Source organism: Tachysurus vachellii, chromosome 14 (assembly GCF_030014155.1).
Source record: "Tachysurus vachellii isolate PV-2020 chromosome 14, HZAU_Pvac_v1, whole genome shotgun sequence".
Taxonomy (NCBI): Eukaryota; Metazoa; Chordata; class Actinopteri; order Siluriformes; family Bagridae; genus Tachysurus; species Tachysurus vachellii.
Window position 1 is genome coordinate 24,338,127 of NC_083473.1, and position 19,713 is coordinate 24,357,839.

Here is a 19,713-nt window from a genome sequence, read left to right on the forward strand (position 1 = left end):
TGTTGTTTAACACATCTACATAAATACCAGGAAATAAATCTGAAGTCAAACTCCATTTGCTAACACAAACTGGTCGTATTTATCATGACCATGTTGGCAGGTTTTCTTCATTCCAGTGACTTAGAGAATATCTGGTTAATGATGTATACTGCAAACATTCAGGTAAAAGAGCATAGTTACTTTAATACTATGTATTTACTATTCATTTGCTGTAATTTAGAAACATTATAATGAAGTCTCAGAGTCTTAGAGTTTAAGGTCTGAGATGTTCTACAGTTTTAAATAATGAGGTATATAGAGCAAGGTTCAAGTCAAGAAGCTTTTATTGTCATTACAACCATATATAGCTGTTACAGTACACAGTGACATGAGACAACGTTTCTCCAGGATCAGGGAGCTACATAGAACAAAGACAGAGCTATAAGGACTTAGTAAGTTAGTCCTAGATACATAAAGTGTATCTGTGTGACCTGGTGTATACAGTGCAGGACAAGACAAACAACACAGACAAGACAGTGCAGGACAAAAGACAGTGCAAAAAATTACAAGACATCACACAAAAGACAATAAACAGAAACAGCGCTGAGTGTAAATACTGTGTGTTCAACAATATTACGTGTGCAGAAATACTAGAATGAACACATTAGTATTATAGAAGCAGGTCCTTGAAAACGTGTGTGTGTGTGTAGGCAGGTAGAAGGACGGGCAGATCTGCAGGAGATCATCCTCACTCTTCTGGTAGAAGAAAAGTAAATAAAAATTTATCCAGCAAACTTTAAAATCTGTTCCATTCCTTCTTTAAGCACTAAAATCTTATTTAAAATGTATATCAACAAGAATAATTTGAATTATTAAAGTAAACATAACAATCTTATGTATTTCACTCATGTTTCTTCTTCCTTGATGTGTGTGTGTGTGTGTGTGTGTGTGTTGCAAAATTCATGATTAGACAAAATTTGTAACAGAACTTCAGAATGGCTGACGTTCTGTTGGCACGTATTCATTACAGAACACTAAATGCACTTGGACACCTCAATAAAAACGAGAAACACAGTTTGATGTTAAATGGTTCCAACATTACAGCAGTGTTTAGTTTTATTATTAGCTGACACTAAAGATTTTGTTTTGTCCTGCAGGATAAATTCAATTGTATATTATATTTTAATATGAATGAGACTCTGCACAATGTATAAATAACATTTTTCTTGTTCTCATATAATGCTTCAATGACACTGTAGACGGTCATCACTGTAGACACTGTAGGCACAATATTCTGAGATGTTCTTCTAGCAGTTGGTTTAAGCAGCCTGGAAACAAACAAACAAACAAACAAACAAACAAACAAACACATGGAAAATATGCAATAAATAAACTCCGCACAGCTAGTAACTCATGAGTGAACTCTGTGAGGCAGAAACATTAACACCGCAGTGTAGTAGAGAAGTTTGTTTATTCATTATTTTCAGTAAGAGTTATAAAACACATTAAATTACATATAGTGCCACATTCTAACATCATATGGACAATCCGTTGTAGGTAGAAAAGAAGTAATAACGTCTTGCAGATTTGTGAAATTTTACAAGAGGCACAAAAATCCCGGTCTCAAAACCGCAGCACTGAACATTTTAGCAGTTAATACACTAGACTCGAATCATAGGCGATAAAAAAAGGATGTTCACATCTGGAAAATGCTTTGGCACTTCAGGACTCGACTGAAACCAATTAGCCCATGAAGGTCTTTGCAAATAGATGGTGAGCTGAATCAGGTGCCTCCTACTGCCTACAGCTACACCTGAAGACACTGTATGTGTATCTGCTGAGATGTAGAGGCACATGAAACCTCTGGTCCAGGTCTGTTATTGTGAAGACAATCTAGGTGGAAAATATTTCAGTATGTTATTGTAGTTCTAGACACACTTATGTTTTCTAGTGGGATTTTTCCAGAGATCTTTCACTCACCTCTACATATGGGTAAAAGCTGGTCTGGCCCAAACTTTCCCAATACTGTCCAGACTCAAACCGTAGTTTGTACATCCCTACAGTGAAATCATGTCTGGTGATGAGGCCTGAACAGTCTCCATTCTCATCTGTGGTTCTGAAAAGTACAATAAAGCCATGTGTCAATTAACATGTAAACAACTCACCAATGAACATGACAGTGACAGATTTTCCTGGCAGTATCGATCTTTACCCAGTAGTGATAAGGTTCCAGAGGACCCTCTGAGTGTCTAGACGATGCAGACTGAGGGCCATGCGTGCTGCAGGAACCCCATCTGCAGTGTTCAGCACATGAGTAACCAGAGGACTGTCCATCTCAAATGTACCTGAATTGGAACTGATACAGAAACATGGTTATTAATTATAAATGTTTAGTATTTTAGTTGTTTGTGTTCTAGATGTATTTTGTAGATAAAGCTTGGTCCTGCTAATACTAAAAAGTAAACTAAATTTTTAAATTAAATATTCTACAAAAGAATGAATAATTTGAAAGTTACATCTACAGGACGTTTGGCCCTCTCTGTGCTGCACAGGTCTTTAATGTGTGTACAGCTGAATGTGAGTGAACACATTCAGATTCAGGTTTTCAATTCAATTCAAGTTTATTTGTATAGCGCGTTTTACAATGGACATTGTCTCAAAGCAGCTTTACAGAACATTAACATAGACCAGAAGGTAAACATAAGGAATAATATAAAGAATTAATATAATAAAAAAAAATTCAAGATTAATATTAGATATATTTAGTTCACAATGTGTTTGTATTTATCCCCAATGAGCAAGTCTGAGGTGACTCAGGTGACTGTGGGGAGGAAAAACTCCCTTAGATGGTAAAGGAAGAAACCTTGAGAGGAACCAGACTCAAAGGGGAACCTCATCCTCATGTGGGTGACACTGGGGGTGTGATTATAAATATACAGTCTGATAAATGTTGACAGTCAAACAATGTTGTATTGGTGTAAGGATCACAGATAGAACTCAAGTCTGTGTCCCAAACTGAATAATGCACACATTAATTAGTAAATACTCCAATTGTTTAGTAGCTGTCTGGTGTTTTTACAATGTTTAAGTATTTACAGTGTTTACATTGTCATGCACATCAGTGAGACAGAGTAACTGAGATAAAAGAGATAAAAGTTCTTAAGTTTTTAAGCTGCCACCAGCCAGATAAAGCTTACTGCATCTGCCTGATCAATCAACAATGCTCCTACATCATGATACATCATGGCAGTGTACACAGCAAAATCTGTAGTGTTCATTTGAGTTAAATTCCCAGTGTAAATTATTCCGAGTGAATGGGTGTTGATTTGTGTGTTATTTTAACACTTGCAGTGCTGAAAAAGCTCTGTGGGGGACGTCATTTCAAGGAGTAAGGAGCATACACTAATTTTGAGTTACTTTTTTTCGTGCTCAATGACGTTGAAGACAAATTGTCTTCACGACACCTACCGAGGCAGTGAACTTAACGCCCAGAAGAAAACTGTGTGGTATTTTGATATTCGGTTTAAAAGGTAAGAAACACTTTTATCAATTTTATAAAGGTTGTTAGTCATTATTTAAACCAAGTTTTAATGTTAAATGGGGTGTGATGCAATCGTCGCTTTTTATTTTTTTAATTTTCCGGACGGTTAATGGATGTGAGAGAGAACATTTCTGTCAGGAATATTCGGTTTAAAGGTTGAGAACCACATTTACCAATTTATAAAGTATGTTAGTCTTTAACAGTCTAAGTTAGTGCAGCAACTGTAAAACGGTAAAATGACGTTAGCGTGTTTTAATATAACAACATGTGTTTAACGGTGTTAGTACAGTTAATAAAATCACTGTCTAGTCATTGTTTTACACTAACGTTTAATGAAAGCCATTTTATGTCGTCGTCAGTTTCAAAATGCTTGGTGCACGTCCGCGAGCAGTGACGCAGGGAAAATACAAATTTTCCGTCGTTGATGATGGCCTAAACAAGGCTTTTGGCGTCTTCACACTGGCCATTTTCGCTTCGCGCCGTTCGCGGCCTTCATGTTTAATCCCGCTAACTTTACTCGCGTTTAACGTTACCCGATGTCATGGGTGTAAATCCCGGACATGCCCCCCCCATCCGAGGATTGTCCCCCCCACATTTTTTTAAAATATCGCACCCTCTATTGTGAAAAATATATGTATGCATACCTAAATAATTGTGTAAGTAGAAAAAAAAAAACGCAAAAATGCGTTTATAAACAGTTGAGTCCCCTCCACTTAAACAAGCTAACATCTCCTTGCAGTTAAGATTGAACCACTTATTGCTTTTTCTTCACTAGGTGCAGTTTTAGGACGTTACCATGTTGCTGAAGGTGAAATACCGTAGTATCAAGAAGTACATCAAATTGCACTCAGGCTTCACCTATTCAGAATTCATCAGGGAAGGTAAATAGCCATCCTTTAAAGGCCAAACAAAATATGTAGCCACTTTAGCGACAAATCACAGCACAAGATTGTGTGTATTTAAATACTTTTGGCTGTATTTAACAGTTTATTAAAATGTTGTCATAATATTTTATTTTAATTGCAGAGCTTTACTTTTAATGACAGTTAGTGGAATCATCAACATTAGTTAGTACATGGTAGTATACTTTTGCTGCAGATTCCTTTAGTTTAACATTTACAAGACAACGAAATAGAGTTAAGCGGAATGATTTAAAACTTGCTCCAGGTGACTTTATCTGGTTACATTTACCTCTTTTGATAGTCAAAAACAAGTTTGGGCTTCCTGATGCAACTCAACTTGACATGCAACTTTTGATGAAACTGACACAGCAGTAGAGGAAGACATTCTTCTAGAGCTGTTGGAGGCCAATCCAGACACGTGCCTGACAGAATGTGACAGCATTTCAGATGAAGGTAGGTGTCATTAGAAAACCTATGCTCTTTGATGCAGCTGACATTGACCTTTCTTTATGGAACGAACATGGCAGTGGGCAAGGTTGGGTCAAGTTTGTTACTAATTACTAAGAATATATTCTGAATACTTTAGGGTTACTTAAAATGTTTATACTAAAATGGATAAAGCCACAAAAGGTTAAGTTAATCAAATTCTCTCTTTTTAAAGAGCTTTCTCCTTTAGATCATTCAACACCATCTTCCCTCACGGATACCATATCACTTTCTTCAAGTGACAGTGACCTTAGAGAACTGGTTATTCCCACAGGCAGAAATAGATCCAGCAAAGAAGACACGAGCAGTTCTGCAACAAAGGCTTCCATGTCAGAGGCAGCAAAGGAGGTAATTGAGAGCTGAAAACAACTTATTATTTTGATTTACCATCAATTATAAGGTGTCACACTAAATTGAGATTTTCACCAATCGAATCATCTGGTTCCAAACTCACTTTTTTATCAAAGAAAATGTAATTAATTTGCCCCTTCATAGAATTTTACCTTTCACAACACTGCTGTTTTTTGAGATTCATCTGAACTTTCAGCCTTAGTTTATACAGACATGTTGTGGTATGTTTTTTCTAAAGATTTTATCTAATAGAAAGAATTGAACGCTAAAACTTATTTTTCCTTTTCCTGTTATGAGAATAGATGGTAGAAAAGGCCTTGCTTAAGAAGCCTGGAGGAGAGGATATTCTTGAAGAGTACAAGTCAGAAAATTCACTAATGCACCGCACTCGGAGAGACGGCTTGTCAACATATTGGCGAGTGATATTACTGAGAAACATGGGTAAGATTTAAAAAGGTTTTTATTACAAAGGAATGTAAAAAAAAAAAAAAAGCTGTAATCTTGTAATGATATTACTAATGTTTCTTGTACTATATAAAGAAAAATTATTAAAGATTGACTTTCTTCACTCTATAGTAGGATTCCTTCCCGTCAGCAGAAGGAGAAGCCCTGGGAATTATTACTCTCTTTCCCTCCCTGAAGGATCCTTTTTCTCCAAAGGGCTATGTAAGTTTTACAACCTTATTAAGAAAACAGCACCAGATTTACAGAAAAGGGCTTTGGCATTGTAGTTTTCATTATAAAATAATTACAGTTGCTTATAAAAGTGAAACGATTTCAAAATTCAACAATAATCAACAATAATATTGATGATAGTGCCCTTATTTTTAAAATTACTTGGGTTATAGGGATATTGCACATTAATTTGAAAAAAGAAAATCTATTAAATAATTAATTGTTCTTTTGTTTCACAATGCTGCATCTGCACTTTCTGTAAGATAATTTTGTGAGTATTTGTGTTTATTCATTTAAATGGAACAGGAGCATTTCTATGATGGGGAAAAGGGCACTGGATATTTAGCGTGGCGCCTCAAAACCATTTCCAGGACTTCAGGAAAACGGCCAGTCAAGGAAGCCTCAGTGCATCAAGCACAAGGACCAAAGCGCCGAAGATCAGCAAACACACTGCCTCAGCAGCTTGATGGAGATGCCTGCAGGGAGGCCATTTCATTTCTTGTTCACTCTCCTGATGAAGCAAGTGTATTTCAGAAGATGAAGATGACATTTCAACACCGTCAGGACCTAGTGCATGACCCACAAAGAAGCACAGATGTCTTCAAAACATTTCCACGTTTTTTTAGATGTCAAAGGACTGGTGAGTTGTATATTTCTTTTATTAAAATGAAGTCTTTAATATCCAGTGTTTTGCTGGATGTTAGCCATGAATACACCTAATCATTTATATTCCTGTCTAATTGACTGTATTCTTTTTTACAAAATCTTTATTCTGATTTACACTGGTTTAATATACCACACGCTGATAAAAATCATTAAGCGCACCATTAACAATGCACTGAGCCCTGCCATCATATATATATATGCTTGTGTATAATCAACAGGTGAATCAAGACTTCCTGCTGCTGTTTGGTGCTGAAACAGCCTCCAAGATGCTTGAGAAGTGGGACACCTCATTCAAGCCCAAGGTCATCAAAGAGGCCAAAAAACTGACTCAGACAACTGAGCTGTGCCGACTTCTAAAATCTGCTGAGAAACTCGCAGAGAACTATGAAACGGGTAAGCTACACAGCATGCATGGTTCACAGTGTTGTGAAAGGAATATGATTTAGAAAGCACAATAAACTCCAGCATGAATGTGTTTTATGCTTTTAGTGGGGCTTAAACATAACACAATAGAATGCACAATATCGGACCTCACTTTGAAGCTGCAGCTGTGGTGTTATGATTTTTGGTGTGGCGGACCACCACGGCAGAATGAATGTAGCGGAAACACTGGTTCATAATACAAATTAGTTAGCTAGTTTTATCTTTTCCTATTAGACATTAATGCCTTGTTTTTCCTCCTGATAGACTGGGACAGTGACATCGCTTCTTTGCTGCTTCTTCTCTATCTCTTGCCACCCACAGCTGGACGGAAGAGGACCAAAATAAGTCCAAGTGATGCAGTGGACAAAATGGTGCACTTTCATAAGGTACACTATTATGCCTCATTTGTAAATTTTGTAGTTATATGCACTTGCTACTGTAGATTTACTAGAAAGTAAAATGAGCATGGCCGCACGGGCATTCATAACAGTGCCCATTTCACTCGCGTGTGAGCGTGAAGCTCAACTTTCATAAGAATGAAGAGCCCGATCTCATGAAAGTGCGTATCAATAGCACGATTTTCTGTTTCTATGTGGCGTTCTATTGATCTTCAGAAATGACTTTTCTTGCACTTCTGAATGCACTTTTGCATATGCACTTGTGGCGTACATATAATACGTCCCTACCCCACACCCCTACCCATTGCGTATCATATGCTTGAATGTTGGGTTAATTATTATTCTTAAAGTATAAAGACAAACTCGCTTAAATATGCGCTTTAATGTTTCGCTTTGAAACCAAATCTTCCACCATCGTCTTGTCAGACTTGAAATCTGACTCCTGCTGTTGATCTGTGCTGCAACTCTCGTTCATCTTACACTGTATGGAGCAGACGTACAGTGTTTAATTGTAGTGTAAGTTCTAACTGAACTAAATGATTTTTATTACTATACAAAATCAAAACGACGTTGGGGGCCGCGGTGGTCAAGTGCACGTAACCGGTGTTGCGGCTGAACACCGGTAACACAGACTAAGTCTAGTTCCTTTCAAATGAATGGGTATTACTGACCAGTATGTCCCAATTATTTGGGAGGAATGTTTTATCCAGTGAAGCAAATCTCAAATCACAGGGTCAGTTTACAAAGTCTATTACATTAACATGGCCCAGAAAGTACCAGATTCACTTGAAGGTGTACACATTTATAATTTTTTTTTTCTTCTTTTAGTCATGCTGCAGCATCACTGAATATGTGCAGGAAAGAGAGGGTAAACAACCATACATCCTTGCAGTTGGCCGAACCCAGAAGACGATTGATACCTTCTACATCGCCGTTGACAAACAGCTCATCCTCTGCCAAGCCACCAGCTCATTGGGTGCTTTTGATGAACTGTTTAAATCCCACTACGTGTTCAACATGTCTTATGATGAGTCCCTGGTCCATTTCTACACTTTTCTGCAGACAACTGTCTACAACATTGATGTTACCACAACAGATGAGTCTCCAAGAGTTCGTGAGTTGCGGGCAAAACTTTTGAATGACATATGAATATGTTCAAATGTTTCATTTGTCAAGCAGTGCATGCTACCAGCCAGGGCCTAATAACTCATTTGCGAATTGGCCACAGTTTCTATCCAGGCACCAAGTTTAAGTTAGTTTGTGCACAAGATCATTGTAGGCGTCAGTTTTCAACATTTTCAGGTTTAAAAAACCATTTAGTTAGTGTGCATGATAAGGGTTATTGTCAAAGTGGTGATGCAGAAACCTCAGAGTCATTTCAGGCTGATTTTCACAGTTTACGAAATAGTACAGAAGTTGCAGGAACAAGTGTTGTGCAGAGCCCTGATGCTGGGTATTTTGACAACAATGGATTTGATCAAAGTATCACAGAAAACACAAAAGATATCTGTGCTACAATTATTGCCAAACTCCATGGTAGTGGTATGGCAAATAGTGTAGTTACATCAATTGTTAGTGATTTGGAAGAACTTGCTGGTGGACTGCACTCCCAAGTAAAGCAAGAAATACTGTCCACTGTGCCAAAAGATAACCCTGTAAGATCTACGTTGGAAAAGGGTTTTGAGAATTTTGAAAACCCATTTGTGAGTTTTAATACTGAAACTAAAAGAATTAAGTATTTCAACAAGAAATGGGGGATTGTGGAGCCAGTGGAAAAAAATTTAGGAGTTCGATTTGATACAAGGAAAAATAAAAATACAGGTACTTATGATCAGGTCCCAGTGAAAGACACTTTTGTTTACATTCCAATTTTGGAAACCATTAAATTTATCTGCCGCAATTCTTATATTTGTGAACTACTTGCAAAACCATGTGTATCAAAAGACAGATATGAAGACTTTTGTGATGGAAGTTATTTTAAGTCACATCCATTGTTCTCAAAAACACAGACTTCTTTACAAATTCAGCTTTACTATGATGACTTTGAGACTGCTAACCCACTGGGTTCAAAACGTGGTGTTCACAAAGTTGGTGCTCTCTATTTTGTCCTCCGAAATCTGCCTCCAAAGTTAAACTCTGCATTGATGAACATTCATTTGGTTGCATTGTTTCACACAGAAGATGTGAAAAAATGTGGCTTTGATCCTATTTTACAGCCTCTGATTGATGACATCAAAATATTGGAGAGTCATGGCATTGATTTGCCTTTTTCATCTGAAAAGGTCTATGGCACTATATGTCAGATAACTGGGGACAACTTGGGGATGCATGGAATAATGGGTTTTGCAGAGTCTTTCAGTGGACGTCACTTCTGTCGTTTGTGTTTGATTGAAAAAGATGATTCTCAGAATGTTTACAAAGAGGATGACCCAAAGATAATTTTGCGTGGAAAAGAGCTTTTTGAAATGCACTGCAGTGAGTTGCAATCAAATCCACAAAAGCTATGTGTATTTGGTCTAAAGAAGAATTCAACTCTTAACAGCCTACAGTACTTTCATGTTTGCTACAACTTTTCTTTGGACATAATGCATGACATACTTGAAGGGGTGGCTCAGTATGAGATAAAGTTACTGTTCGAATATCTCTCTGAAAATGTTTTGTCAAAACCTGGTCTTTTGTCACGAATCTATGCTTTTGACTATGGCTACTTGGAGCGCAAAAATCGTCCGACAAGGGTCAACTTGGACAGTATAGGCAATAATATAGGACTCAACTCTATTCGGACTCTTTGTCTGGTAAGAAACATTCCTTTGATTTTTGGTGACATTGTGCCAGAAGGAAACCAGAACTGGACTTTGCTGTTGCTCTTACTGCAGATAATTAACATCATATTCTCTCCATCTGTTACACTAGGCATGACTGTGCATTTGAAGCATTTAATAATGGAACATCATGACTTGTTCAAACACTTGTATCCAGGTAGAAACCTGATTCCTAAACATCATTTTATGTTACATTACCCGTCTTGTATTCGAAAAATTGGACCATTAATACATATGTGGAGTATGCGATTTGAGGCAAAACACAGGGTTTTCAAAAGCACACTTAAAAACTTCAAGAACATCACAGTATCACTTGCCAAAAAACATCAAATGTCCATAGCATCCAATTGGGAAACATCTCCTTTGAACCATGTTGAGTATGGACCTTTGAAAACATTTAATGTGGACAATGAGGAAAATGGTGAAATGTTTGCCCAAGCCCTGCCCGATGTCGCAAAAGACGACATCTCTACTAACTGGGTAAAGATCAGTGGGGTAGAGTACAGAGCCGGGTTAGTGATTTGCAGTGGCACACAACAGGAAATGCCTGTGTTTTGCAGAATAAAAAAAATGCTTTTAGTCAACAGTGTGATCTACTTCATAGTGAACAAGCTTATGGTTGACAATTTCAGTGAGCATTTTCATGCCTACAACGTGTTTGAAAGTGATGAAAAAGATGTGATAAAAGCAGATTGTCTTCAAATTTACAAGCCTTTTGACTTACAAAGTGCTTATGGTGGAGATGACAGCCTTTATATTGTACCATTATTTTCTCTGTAAATGTGCACGTTGTACTGTATGGTGCTTGGATATTTTTGTCTTTATTAAAAAAGTTGAATTCTTCGTACTGTATGTTTCTTTTTTCTTGTAGTGAAAAAGTATTTTCAGAACATTGAATGTAACACAACTGTCATGAATACACTGTAAAGTGTTAATAACACTGAATGATCTAAATTAACACTTTAAGAGGTGTTAACTCACGATATAGAGTTTAAAATACACTTTAAAGTGTCATAAAATAACACTGTGAATGTTAGGAATTAACACCCCCAGTGAAAAGGAATAACACATGTTTAGTGTAAAAAATACTCTTAAATGTGTTAAGAACCAACACTCTGAGTGTTACATTTTTAACACTATTATGGAGTTAAAATATTGACACTATCCAAAGTGTTAATTTAACTCTGAACTGGTGTCAAATATATAAACTCTGGGAAAGTGTTAAATTTAACACTATGGGAGTTGAAATAACACTGATGTTTTTGCTGTGTAACTGTTCTCATTTAATACGATTATAAACAACACATACAGAATTAACATGTAATGTTAGTTTAATGTTAGTTTTGGACTCTCAGACTGCAGACAAATTGTTGGTGCTTAGACGAGGCTCTGAACATATCTGGAGCTGTTAAACGTCCTAAGAACCAGATAAAACTAAGGACAAATCTGTTTACTTGTATCTGTATAAACCCATTTAGCATTTTGTTAACTAATCAGTGTTTTCTGTTCTCCAGCCTGCAAAGAAATAACAAACAAATACAGAGAAATGCACCAACATCTCTCCATAATGACTCTTATGAGTTCTCTGGCTAAACAGCTTGTCAACTGATCATCTATCGTTCATTAGCTTCCCAGCAATATAGAGAACATAAAAACGTCTTAGTCTCTGGGATTCTCCAGTGTGCACCCACAACATGCCAGTATGTAGACTGGCATAAATAAATTGTCCCTAGTTGGGAGTGAGCATGTGCTGATGTGTGCACGGTGCCCTGGTGTCCTATCCTTGATGTTGTACCACATTGTACCCAGTGTTAGTTTCAACATCTGCCTAACCTTGACCATTATAAAGTAGGCTTTTAAGATGACAGAATTCATGAAAAACATGATTTACCTTTTCAGAAAGGCAAAAAACCCCCAAACTAGAAAAAGACCTGAATCCTTAGTACTCTTACAATTTGGTGATATTTGATATAACTGAAATAGTCATGCTGACTGAAAAACACTATAAATGACTTTTGAGGTCTTGTCAGTGCAGCTCAGAGTACTTAAGAACACTATAAAGTAGTTTTTTGCTCACTTTACTACTAGTACTAAGTTTTATTTTATTAGAAGAAGAGCATAATACTTTTCTGAACACTGTCCATGGTGCTGAAGCCAAAAGACTACAGTAACATACACATAAACCTCAGAAGTAACAGTACTAACATTTATCATAAGCCTTTCTCATTAGTACCTGCTTTACAGGAAGAAACTGAAGTAAAACAATACCTGTGTTGTGTAAGAAGAAGCAGTGTTGATCTCATCTGCTTGTCCACTCACTCGGAAATGAGGGACGTTCTGACTGAACTGTCTGTGTGTTTATCCTGAAGTATGGCAGCATGGTTAGTTAATCAATAACAACATTTCCTTAGCTTAATGATTAAAGAAAAAAAAAGAGGACAGTTGTGTATTTTGGACACACAGTATCATAAAAAGAGATTTGAGCATTAAGTCTAAGTATGAAATGGTTAATAATCTTGTACTATGACCATAAACCCACACAAACACTACAACATGTAATACAGCACACATAAAAGTGCTAAAATCTGAAAATTAACTTTTAACAAATTAACCCCTGTATTATTGATTGTCCTTGACGCTTGTGAAAAAAAACATTTGGATTGTCCAATTTAATCACAGTTTACATCTGTTTTAATAAACTACACAAATCTTAATGTTACATGAGTCGATAAAACATGTTATAAAATAACAGGGATAAGACACAAAAATAATTGTCAAATTTCTTGTTGGGTTTAAAAGAAATGTGAAAATTGTGGATGATATTGTTTTAGTTCCTGGGACCAGAATTGGGACTCGTTACCTCGTCCAAACTAAAAGATGCTTCTACATGCTTGTTAGGACTCGGCCCGGACTTTGGCCACGTGCATCTGTTTACGTTTCTCGTCACGTGTCTGCCCCGCCTTCGTCTGCTCCTCCCTGTCGTCACACCTGATCCTTATTGTGTCATTGTCTTTTGTATTTAACTGTGCCGCGTTGCCTCGTGCAGCGCGGCATCTACTGTGATTATGTCCTGTTTCTAGTCTGCGTCATGTCTCGTGTTTTCTGTTATTAAACCCTGTTTGTTTTAGCTATCCTGCGTTTGGGTCTGTTCTGTTCCGTGTTCATTACAATGCTATAGTTATTTCCATAAACAGTAAATTCCTAGCACTTAGATGATTGACATTTACTCAAATGTACATTTTAGAGCTTCTACATTCAGGAAACACACAGTGTTTAAACACCGTACATGTAATATGAGAGTGGGGATTTAGCTGATTAACATGATTAATAATTGCTAAAGCTTTTCATTTAAAGCAAGATGAACTTTGTTTGATGATTAAGCTCATGATCTAATTGTCTAATCTTATCATGTCTTATCATATTTACTGTATCCTGTTAAAAGCTTAGTCATAAACCTATATACACAGAAACTAAATGAAAATTGTGGTAATATACACGTGTAGTGTTTGTGTAGCTCTGTTTAGTCTCTCCACAGTTAGATTAAACCCTAGTGTCTCATTTAGTCTATTATTCCATATTAGACACATTTACTGTGAAATCATTGGTAAATATTAATATTTAATTGATCCAGATATTTACGATAAACAGCTAAGGAACAAGACGGGTTTTCGTATCAAATGTTTTACTGAATTCTATCGGATTTAATCTTGTTCACGTCTTTTCCGTTTCTGTTTCTATGTCCCTTCAGATCACCTACTGTATATCTAAAACTGATCATTACAGCTACATCAAATTATTTGCCTCGATTACAGATTAATATTATGCTCAGCGATATAATCAAAATATTCTACATTTGTAAAGTTTGTATGTAAAGCAGATTTTTATCTGCTCACCTTATAAACACTGTAGATTATCTAGTGGTACAGAACTCTCTGAATGCAGTTCCTCAAGAATTCTGTGCTTTCTGAAAGGTTTCTTACTTGAGACATTTTAACAAATAGAAATGTTCTAATACAGGAAAAGGAAAGACAGACATCCTAAAGGCTGGGTTCAAACTTATATTACATGTTCTCCTCTTTCTCACACTGATTTCCTCTTGGGTTTGTGTTCATGGTCCCATCCAGGTTGAATTCACCTGCCTTGTACTTAGTTTTCCTGGGACTTGGATAAAGCAGTACTGAAAATATCTGTGTTTTTTTGTTTCATGCTTGATATTGAGTGCTCATTTTGTATTTAATAAAGTGTCTGACAAAGGAACAATGATCAACTGAAACATAATGAGCTCCGTCGCAAAAATAGACCAAAATCGATTAAGATGCCTGAATTGTGAGGTTTCTGTCTCTGACACTTTACATCACAGAGCATGAAGCTGGTGTTGTTTGCTCTTGTATATTTTACATCTGTGAGATGAGACAGATTGCTGATGTTTAACTCATTAAAATAACAGAATGTTCACATTTTAAATCTCATCATATTTTTGTGACATGGTACATCGTCTCATGACGTATCCTTACACCACTAGTGCTTTTGCTTTAGCACATTGTTCACTGTCTAGTAATGTGTGTGTTTAAGTAATAGATCCTATCGATCTATTAACATATTCATGCTTGTATTGTTTCATTGTTCAGTGTTGATAAATGACAACGTGTGCATTATCACTCTTTAAATATGTGAATATAGTCAACAGAAATGATAAATAACTTGTGTATGACTCCTGACTCACGGACAGAGAGACTGAGAAAAACACACAGAAAAAACAGAAAGAGAGGAGACGAGAGAGAGACTTTAGAATTAGAGATGAAATTTCTCCTGGAAAAACATTATTATTATTATTATTGTTATTATTATTCCAGATCATTTCAGAACGCACAATACTAATGATGCCAAAACACACAAGAAGCTACAGAAATGAAGGGGACAAAAAGTAGGTATTTATGACACAAGAAACATTAAGTGATGCAGCATGGTATATGGTGACAGACGTGCAGAAATTAAACAAATACAAAATTGTGGCAGTTCAGAAAAACTGGTGGGTGTGATGTGTGTATTGGTGTCAGAAAGCAAGTGGATAAAATCAGCATATCTTTACTTTCTGCAAATTCATGAATCATTATCCATATTCCAGGCAGGTGTCAGCAAACAGGCAGCAAAAATTCATCCATAATCACAAATCAAGTAATCAGCTCCAGGTCAAACAAGGAAACATTTATACAAGGAAAAAATAGTTATAATGGACACTAAGGTTCAGTAATAATGAGTATATAAATAGACAAACTAATCAAGAGCTAAGCACAGAAAGCCTAGAAACAATCAAGAGAATATATCAGTGTCAGGACAGCAGAAGAGACATGAACCGAATGAAAACAGCCAAAACAAAAGGACAATATGCTAAAAACAAATGACGAGAACTGCGTTCGTCTCACTTTACAACCTGCAGTGGGATGGAGCTTGTTATTGCACCACTTGCTTCATGCAGGGAAATAAAAGCTAAAGTTTCTGCTGCTCTGTGTGTTTTCTCCCTGTGTTTGACTTTAAATCACCTGCTACGCTTGAATGTAAAGAAGCATTTTGTTCTTGTACAGGAATAAATCAGTACAGAAGAAAGTTTCACACAGGATCCACAACTGCTACTTTATTTTAACTACTATTTCAACTGCACATTTATCCAGAGCTGACGGTCTGTGTTAGTAAATGTTTACGTTCCTGCTGACGTCTTCCTGCTGACCACCTCATTAACCTTGGCCTTTTAATCATCATTAAATAACACCTACATACTCCATGGGCAGGGTTCAAAATTACACAGCAGCCACTAGGGGGAGTAAGAGACGTTCTGACCTCTGTCTGTCTGTCTCTCTGTCTGTGTCTCTGTCTCTCTGTCTGTGTCTCTCTCTGTCTGTGTCTCTCTGTCTGTGTCTCTCTCTCTCTCTGTCTCTCTGTCTCTCTGTCTGTGTGTGTCTCTCTCTCTCTGTCTGTGTCTCTCTCTCTCTGTCTGTGTCTCTCTGTCTGTCTCTCTCTCTAAATTTTTAGAATTTTCTCATGTATTTGTCATTTCTGTCTTCCTTCCGCTTTCAGTGTGGATAAAATCTGAAGCATAATTACTCCATATTAATTCCTACTGCTGTTTAATTCATGTTCCTGTATTTGGTTTGTCAGATTAAAGCACAGATATTCTCTAATAAATATACTGCATTTATATTTCTACATGGCATTTATTAGGGATGTACGTGGGTTTGGACACAATCTGAACTCTTTCCAGATGTACACAGCTGTATCTAGGAGGTGGGATTTCCCTCTGTGACAGGGCCTTAAAGTTTAGATCTGTGCTGAAGAAACTCCTCATACACACACAGGACAGAGAGCTGCTACGTCTAACACACACACACTGACCCGGGAAGGGTTTTTTTTCTGCTAGGATGTATAGCGGTGGACTATTTTTGATCTTTTTTATCCCATGCCAAATGCTCGGATCTCAGAGCCAGGTACGTCCAAAACCGGTAAATAACTCATTCAGGTATCTGTTATATTAAACTACCTACTCTATATATACTGAGATAACAAGGTAAATGTTAACATAAAATTATATTCTCTCTCACACACACACGTGCACATGTGAAATATCTTAGTGCAAGTTTATAAACCATGATTCAATACAGGTGATATTGAACATTTCTAGCACTGTGTATACATTTATAAATGCTTTATGTATATTTTTACATCATTTGCTCAGCACGATTAACCATTCAGCTGTTTTTTACACTTGTGGAAAACAAACCATGCAGAACTGCTATCCCACATTTGGGCTGGTATTTTGCCCTGTTTTTAAATTAACAGTGAAAAACACATCAATCTTAAAGTCTTAAAGTTTCCTAATAAATAGGTTTAAAAAACAAACAAAGAAAAAAACAGAGACACAAAATCTGGAAGTTTGTTGAAGAAAAAAATCCTTGCATGCATCCATTAAATATGCATAAACATGATCACGATAAGAGATAAGAGCTGGGAAGTTGAAGCATTGCTAAAGATAATATCCCACATTATCCAGAGCAACTTACATTTATACAACTGAACAGTTGAGGGTTAAGGGCCTTTCTCAAGGGCCCAGCAGTGGCAGGTTGTTGGTCCTGGTCCACAACCTTAACCACTGAGCTCCCACTTTCGCATAATCCACCACTGCCACTACATTTCTGTTAAATAAACACCATTAACACCATAACTGGAACCGTGCAGGAGTGTGTGAGCAGGCAGGACATCCAGAGCACTCTACAACATGTTCATAAGCTGCTCTCAGTGCACGAGACGTCCTACTTACAGAGTGTACGCAGCCTGCGCAAGAAACTCAACCTGCTACACAACAGCAACTTCAGCACAGACAAGAACAGCACACGTGAGTACAGCACACGTGAGTACAGCACATGTGAGTACAGCACACGTGAGTACAGCACACGTGAGTACAGCAGTAGACACATTTACTTACACGGTATTACACAAAACTATGTAAAACCTCAGAGAAAAAGGCTCCTCTAGATTTTTCTTAGTTTATCTCATACATAAACCTGACAGGTAGGTTTGGTAGTCATGAGAATAAGGAATATAAGTCTGGATGTGGTGACAGGATCTAGGGTTCATTCTTGCCTCCATGGACAGTTAAACATAAAGATAGAAGGCTAACAGTTCTATGTTCCTCACAGGGTTTAACTTGGTTCCTTTCCTGAAAGACAAACACTGATGTAAAATTATACTCTGTGAAGAACCTTTAGGAATTTTGCTAGAGGCACAAACCAGAAAGATGAAATCAAGCGTTTACCAAGCAATCAGTTCTGTCTCTGAACCTGAAATTGAAGGTTTTTTGTGCACAAACCTGTTTTTTTCCCCTCATAACATATCAGAATAAACTTTCTTTACCTACCAGAAATATGTCTGCCTCCAAACCCACCAGCCAACGGCAGGATGCTGGGCCAAGTGTTCAGAGTGGGCCATGAAGTTCACTTCCTCTGCAACCCTGGTTTCCAGCTGACAGGACCAGAGACTAGGGAGTGTCTGGATTCCCTCAGATGGAGTGGAGAAGAGCCAAAATGCCAGAGTACTTATTAAATAATAATTCAGAACTTTAAAACCCCGTCTTTAGTTACCACATCTGAAGAACAAAAAATTGTCAAAAATGTTTTTCTTTACTGAGAAAAGAAGCAAAATCCTGTTGGCATAAAACATGCTTATAATGGCAGCCATGGGCCGGTTCTGAAGCAGACAATTTCTGAGAATGATTGTTTTTATGAATTCTTCACTGAAAGTTATTCTTGATCCTGCTTCCTTTTCTGAGAGAGGAATCTGTGGTTACTTTAGTTGTGTGGGTCTGATTACGCTCAGATACTAAACATCCTGATACGGCGTAAGACAACAGAATTACTGTTCCAGTGTTAATGTTGAAAATAACTTCATATAAACAGGTTTGTTAAGTCAGTCATTCATCTCATTCTTGTAGACTGTAAAGTCAATCGATTGGAAACGTATTGAATTGATTTTTCTTTGTTAAAGGAACATCATGTAGAACAAAGTAGAAATAAATATTAGTTTAAAAACAATCACACAAACTTCAGTGCTTTGTTTAGCATCTATTACATATTTGTGATGATATGTGTATAATATAAATATATAATCAATAAGAATCGTATATATTTAAATGATTTACAATCATCTATTCAGGGGCAGATGCTGGACCACACAATAACACTACTTCCTCTATTCTATCCACCTCGTCGTCTTCTCCACCTTCGAGCTCGGCCTACTTGCGTCCCTCCCGCTGTATAAAGCTCCAAGGCTCCACGCACTGCACGTGTCAGCAAGGCTACAGCATCTCCAGCCAGGACAGAAGTTTATGCACAGGTAACGTTCCTAAATAGGTAAATACTAAGCTTTGACTGGACAGCGTAAGAGAGCTGATCTGGGATCTGTCCATATCACCATACTGCTTGGGGTATGCAGGGCAAAAAATTATTCTCAATGTGTAAGTTCCAGAGATAGATGCTGAATATTATTAGCTGATTACTGGAATATTTTACAAAAGTGTGCTGAATTAAAACTCCATTCAGGGGCACAACGAGGCAGTGAGTAACTACATCGAAGATTTGGTTGCATGGAATCTACAATAACACTTTTATTTACAGACATGGACGAATGCGAACTCTTCAGTAAGTCCCAACCAGGCCGTTTATGTATGCACACGTGTGTGAACACGGCTGGAAGCTTCTACTGCCGGTGTCCCAGCGGCTACAGCATCAGCAAAGACACCAGGGGCTGCCAAGGTCATCCTCCTTAAACACTTACACATAAAATCTTCCCAAAGGGGGGCACGGTGACTTAGTGGTTAACACGTTGGCCTCACACCTCCAGGGTTGGGGGTTCGATTCCCGCCTCCACCTTGTGTGTGTGTGGAGTTTGCATGTTCTCCCCGTGCCTCAGGGGTTTCCTCCGGG

The 19,713-nt window shown here is 37.4% G+C and overlaps 1 protein-coding gene across 2 annotated transcripts; it reads right to left on the reverse strand.

Annotated features, from left to right (window-relative positions):
- Positions 1-1,289: 1,289 nt before the first annotated feature.
- urahb (urate (5-hydroxyiso-) hydrolase b) lies at positions 1,290-18,341 on the reverse strand. 2 transcript variants are annotated; one of them, XM_060886903.1, is made up of 4 exons: positions 18,150-18,341; positions 2,192-2,335; positions 1,960-2,095; positions 1,290-1,872 (listed from the first exon to the last, which is right to left on the reverse strand). In XM_060886903.1, exons 1-4 carry the CDS (start codon positions 18,218-18,220, stop codon positions 1,774-1,776), a joined length of 450 nt encoding a protein of 149 aa, XP_060742886.1. In that variant the 5' UTR covers positions 18,221-18,341; the 3' UTR covers positions 1,290-1,773. The 2 variants fall into 2 exon arrangements, with proteins under 2 accessions (XP_060742886.1, XP_060742887.1); XM_060886904.1 differs by lacking the exon at positions 18,150-18,341 and adding an exon at positions 12,512-12,577.
- Between the last annotated feature and the right edge of the window lie 1,372 nt (positions 18,342-19,713).

Excerpts from the sequence above, each read along its gene's own strand:
- urahb (XM_060886903.1), bottom strand. The coding sequence starts at position 18,220 with ATGGCCCACTCTGAACACTTGGCCCAGCATCCTGCCGTTGGCTGGTGG. Across the intron at positions 2,336-18,149 it reads TGGAGGCAGACATATTTCTG|TTCCAATTCAGGTACATTTG; the intron begins GTAGGTAAAGAA and ends TTTCTGTATCAG. Across the intron at positions 1,873-1,959 it reads GCTTTTACCCATATGTAGAG|ATTGTCTTCACAATAACAGA; the intron begins GTGAGTGAAAGA and ends TTTTCCACCTAG.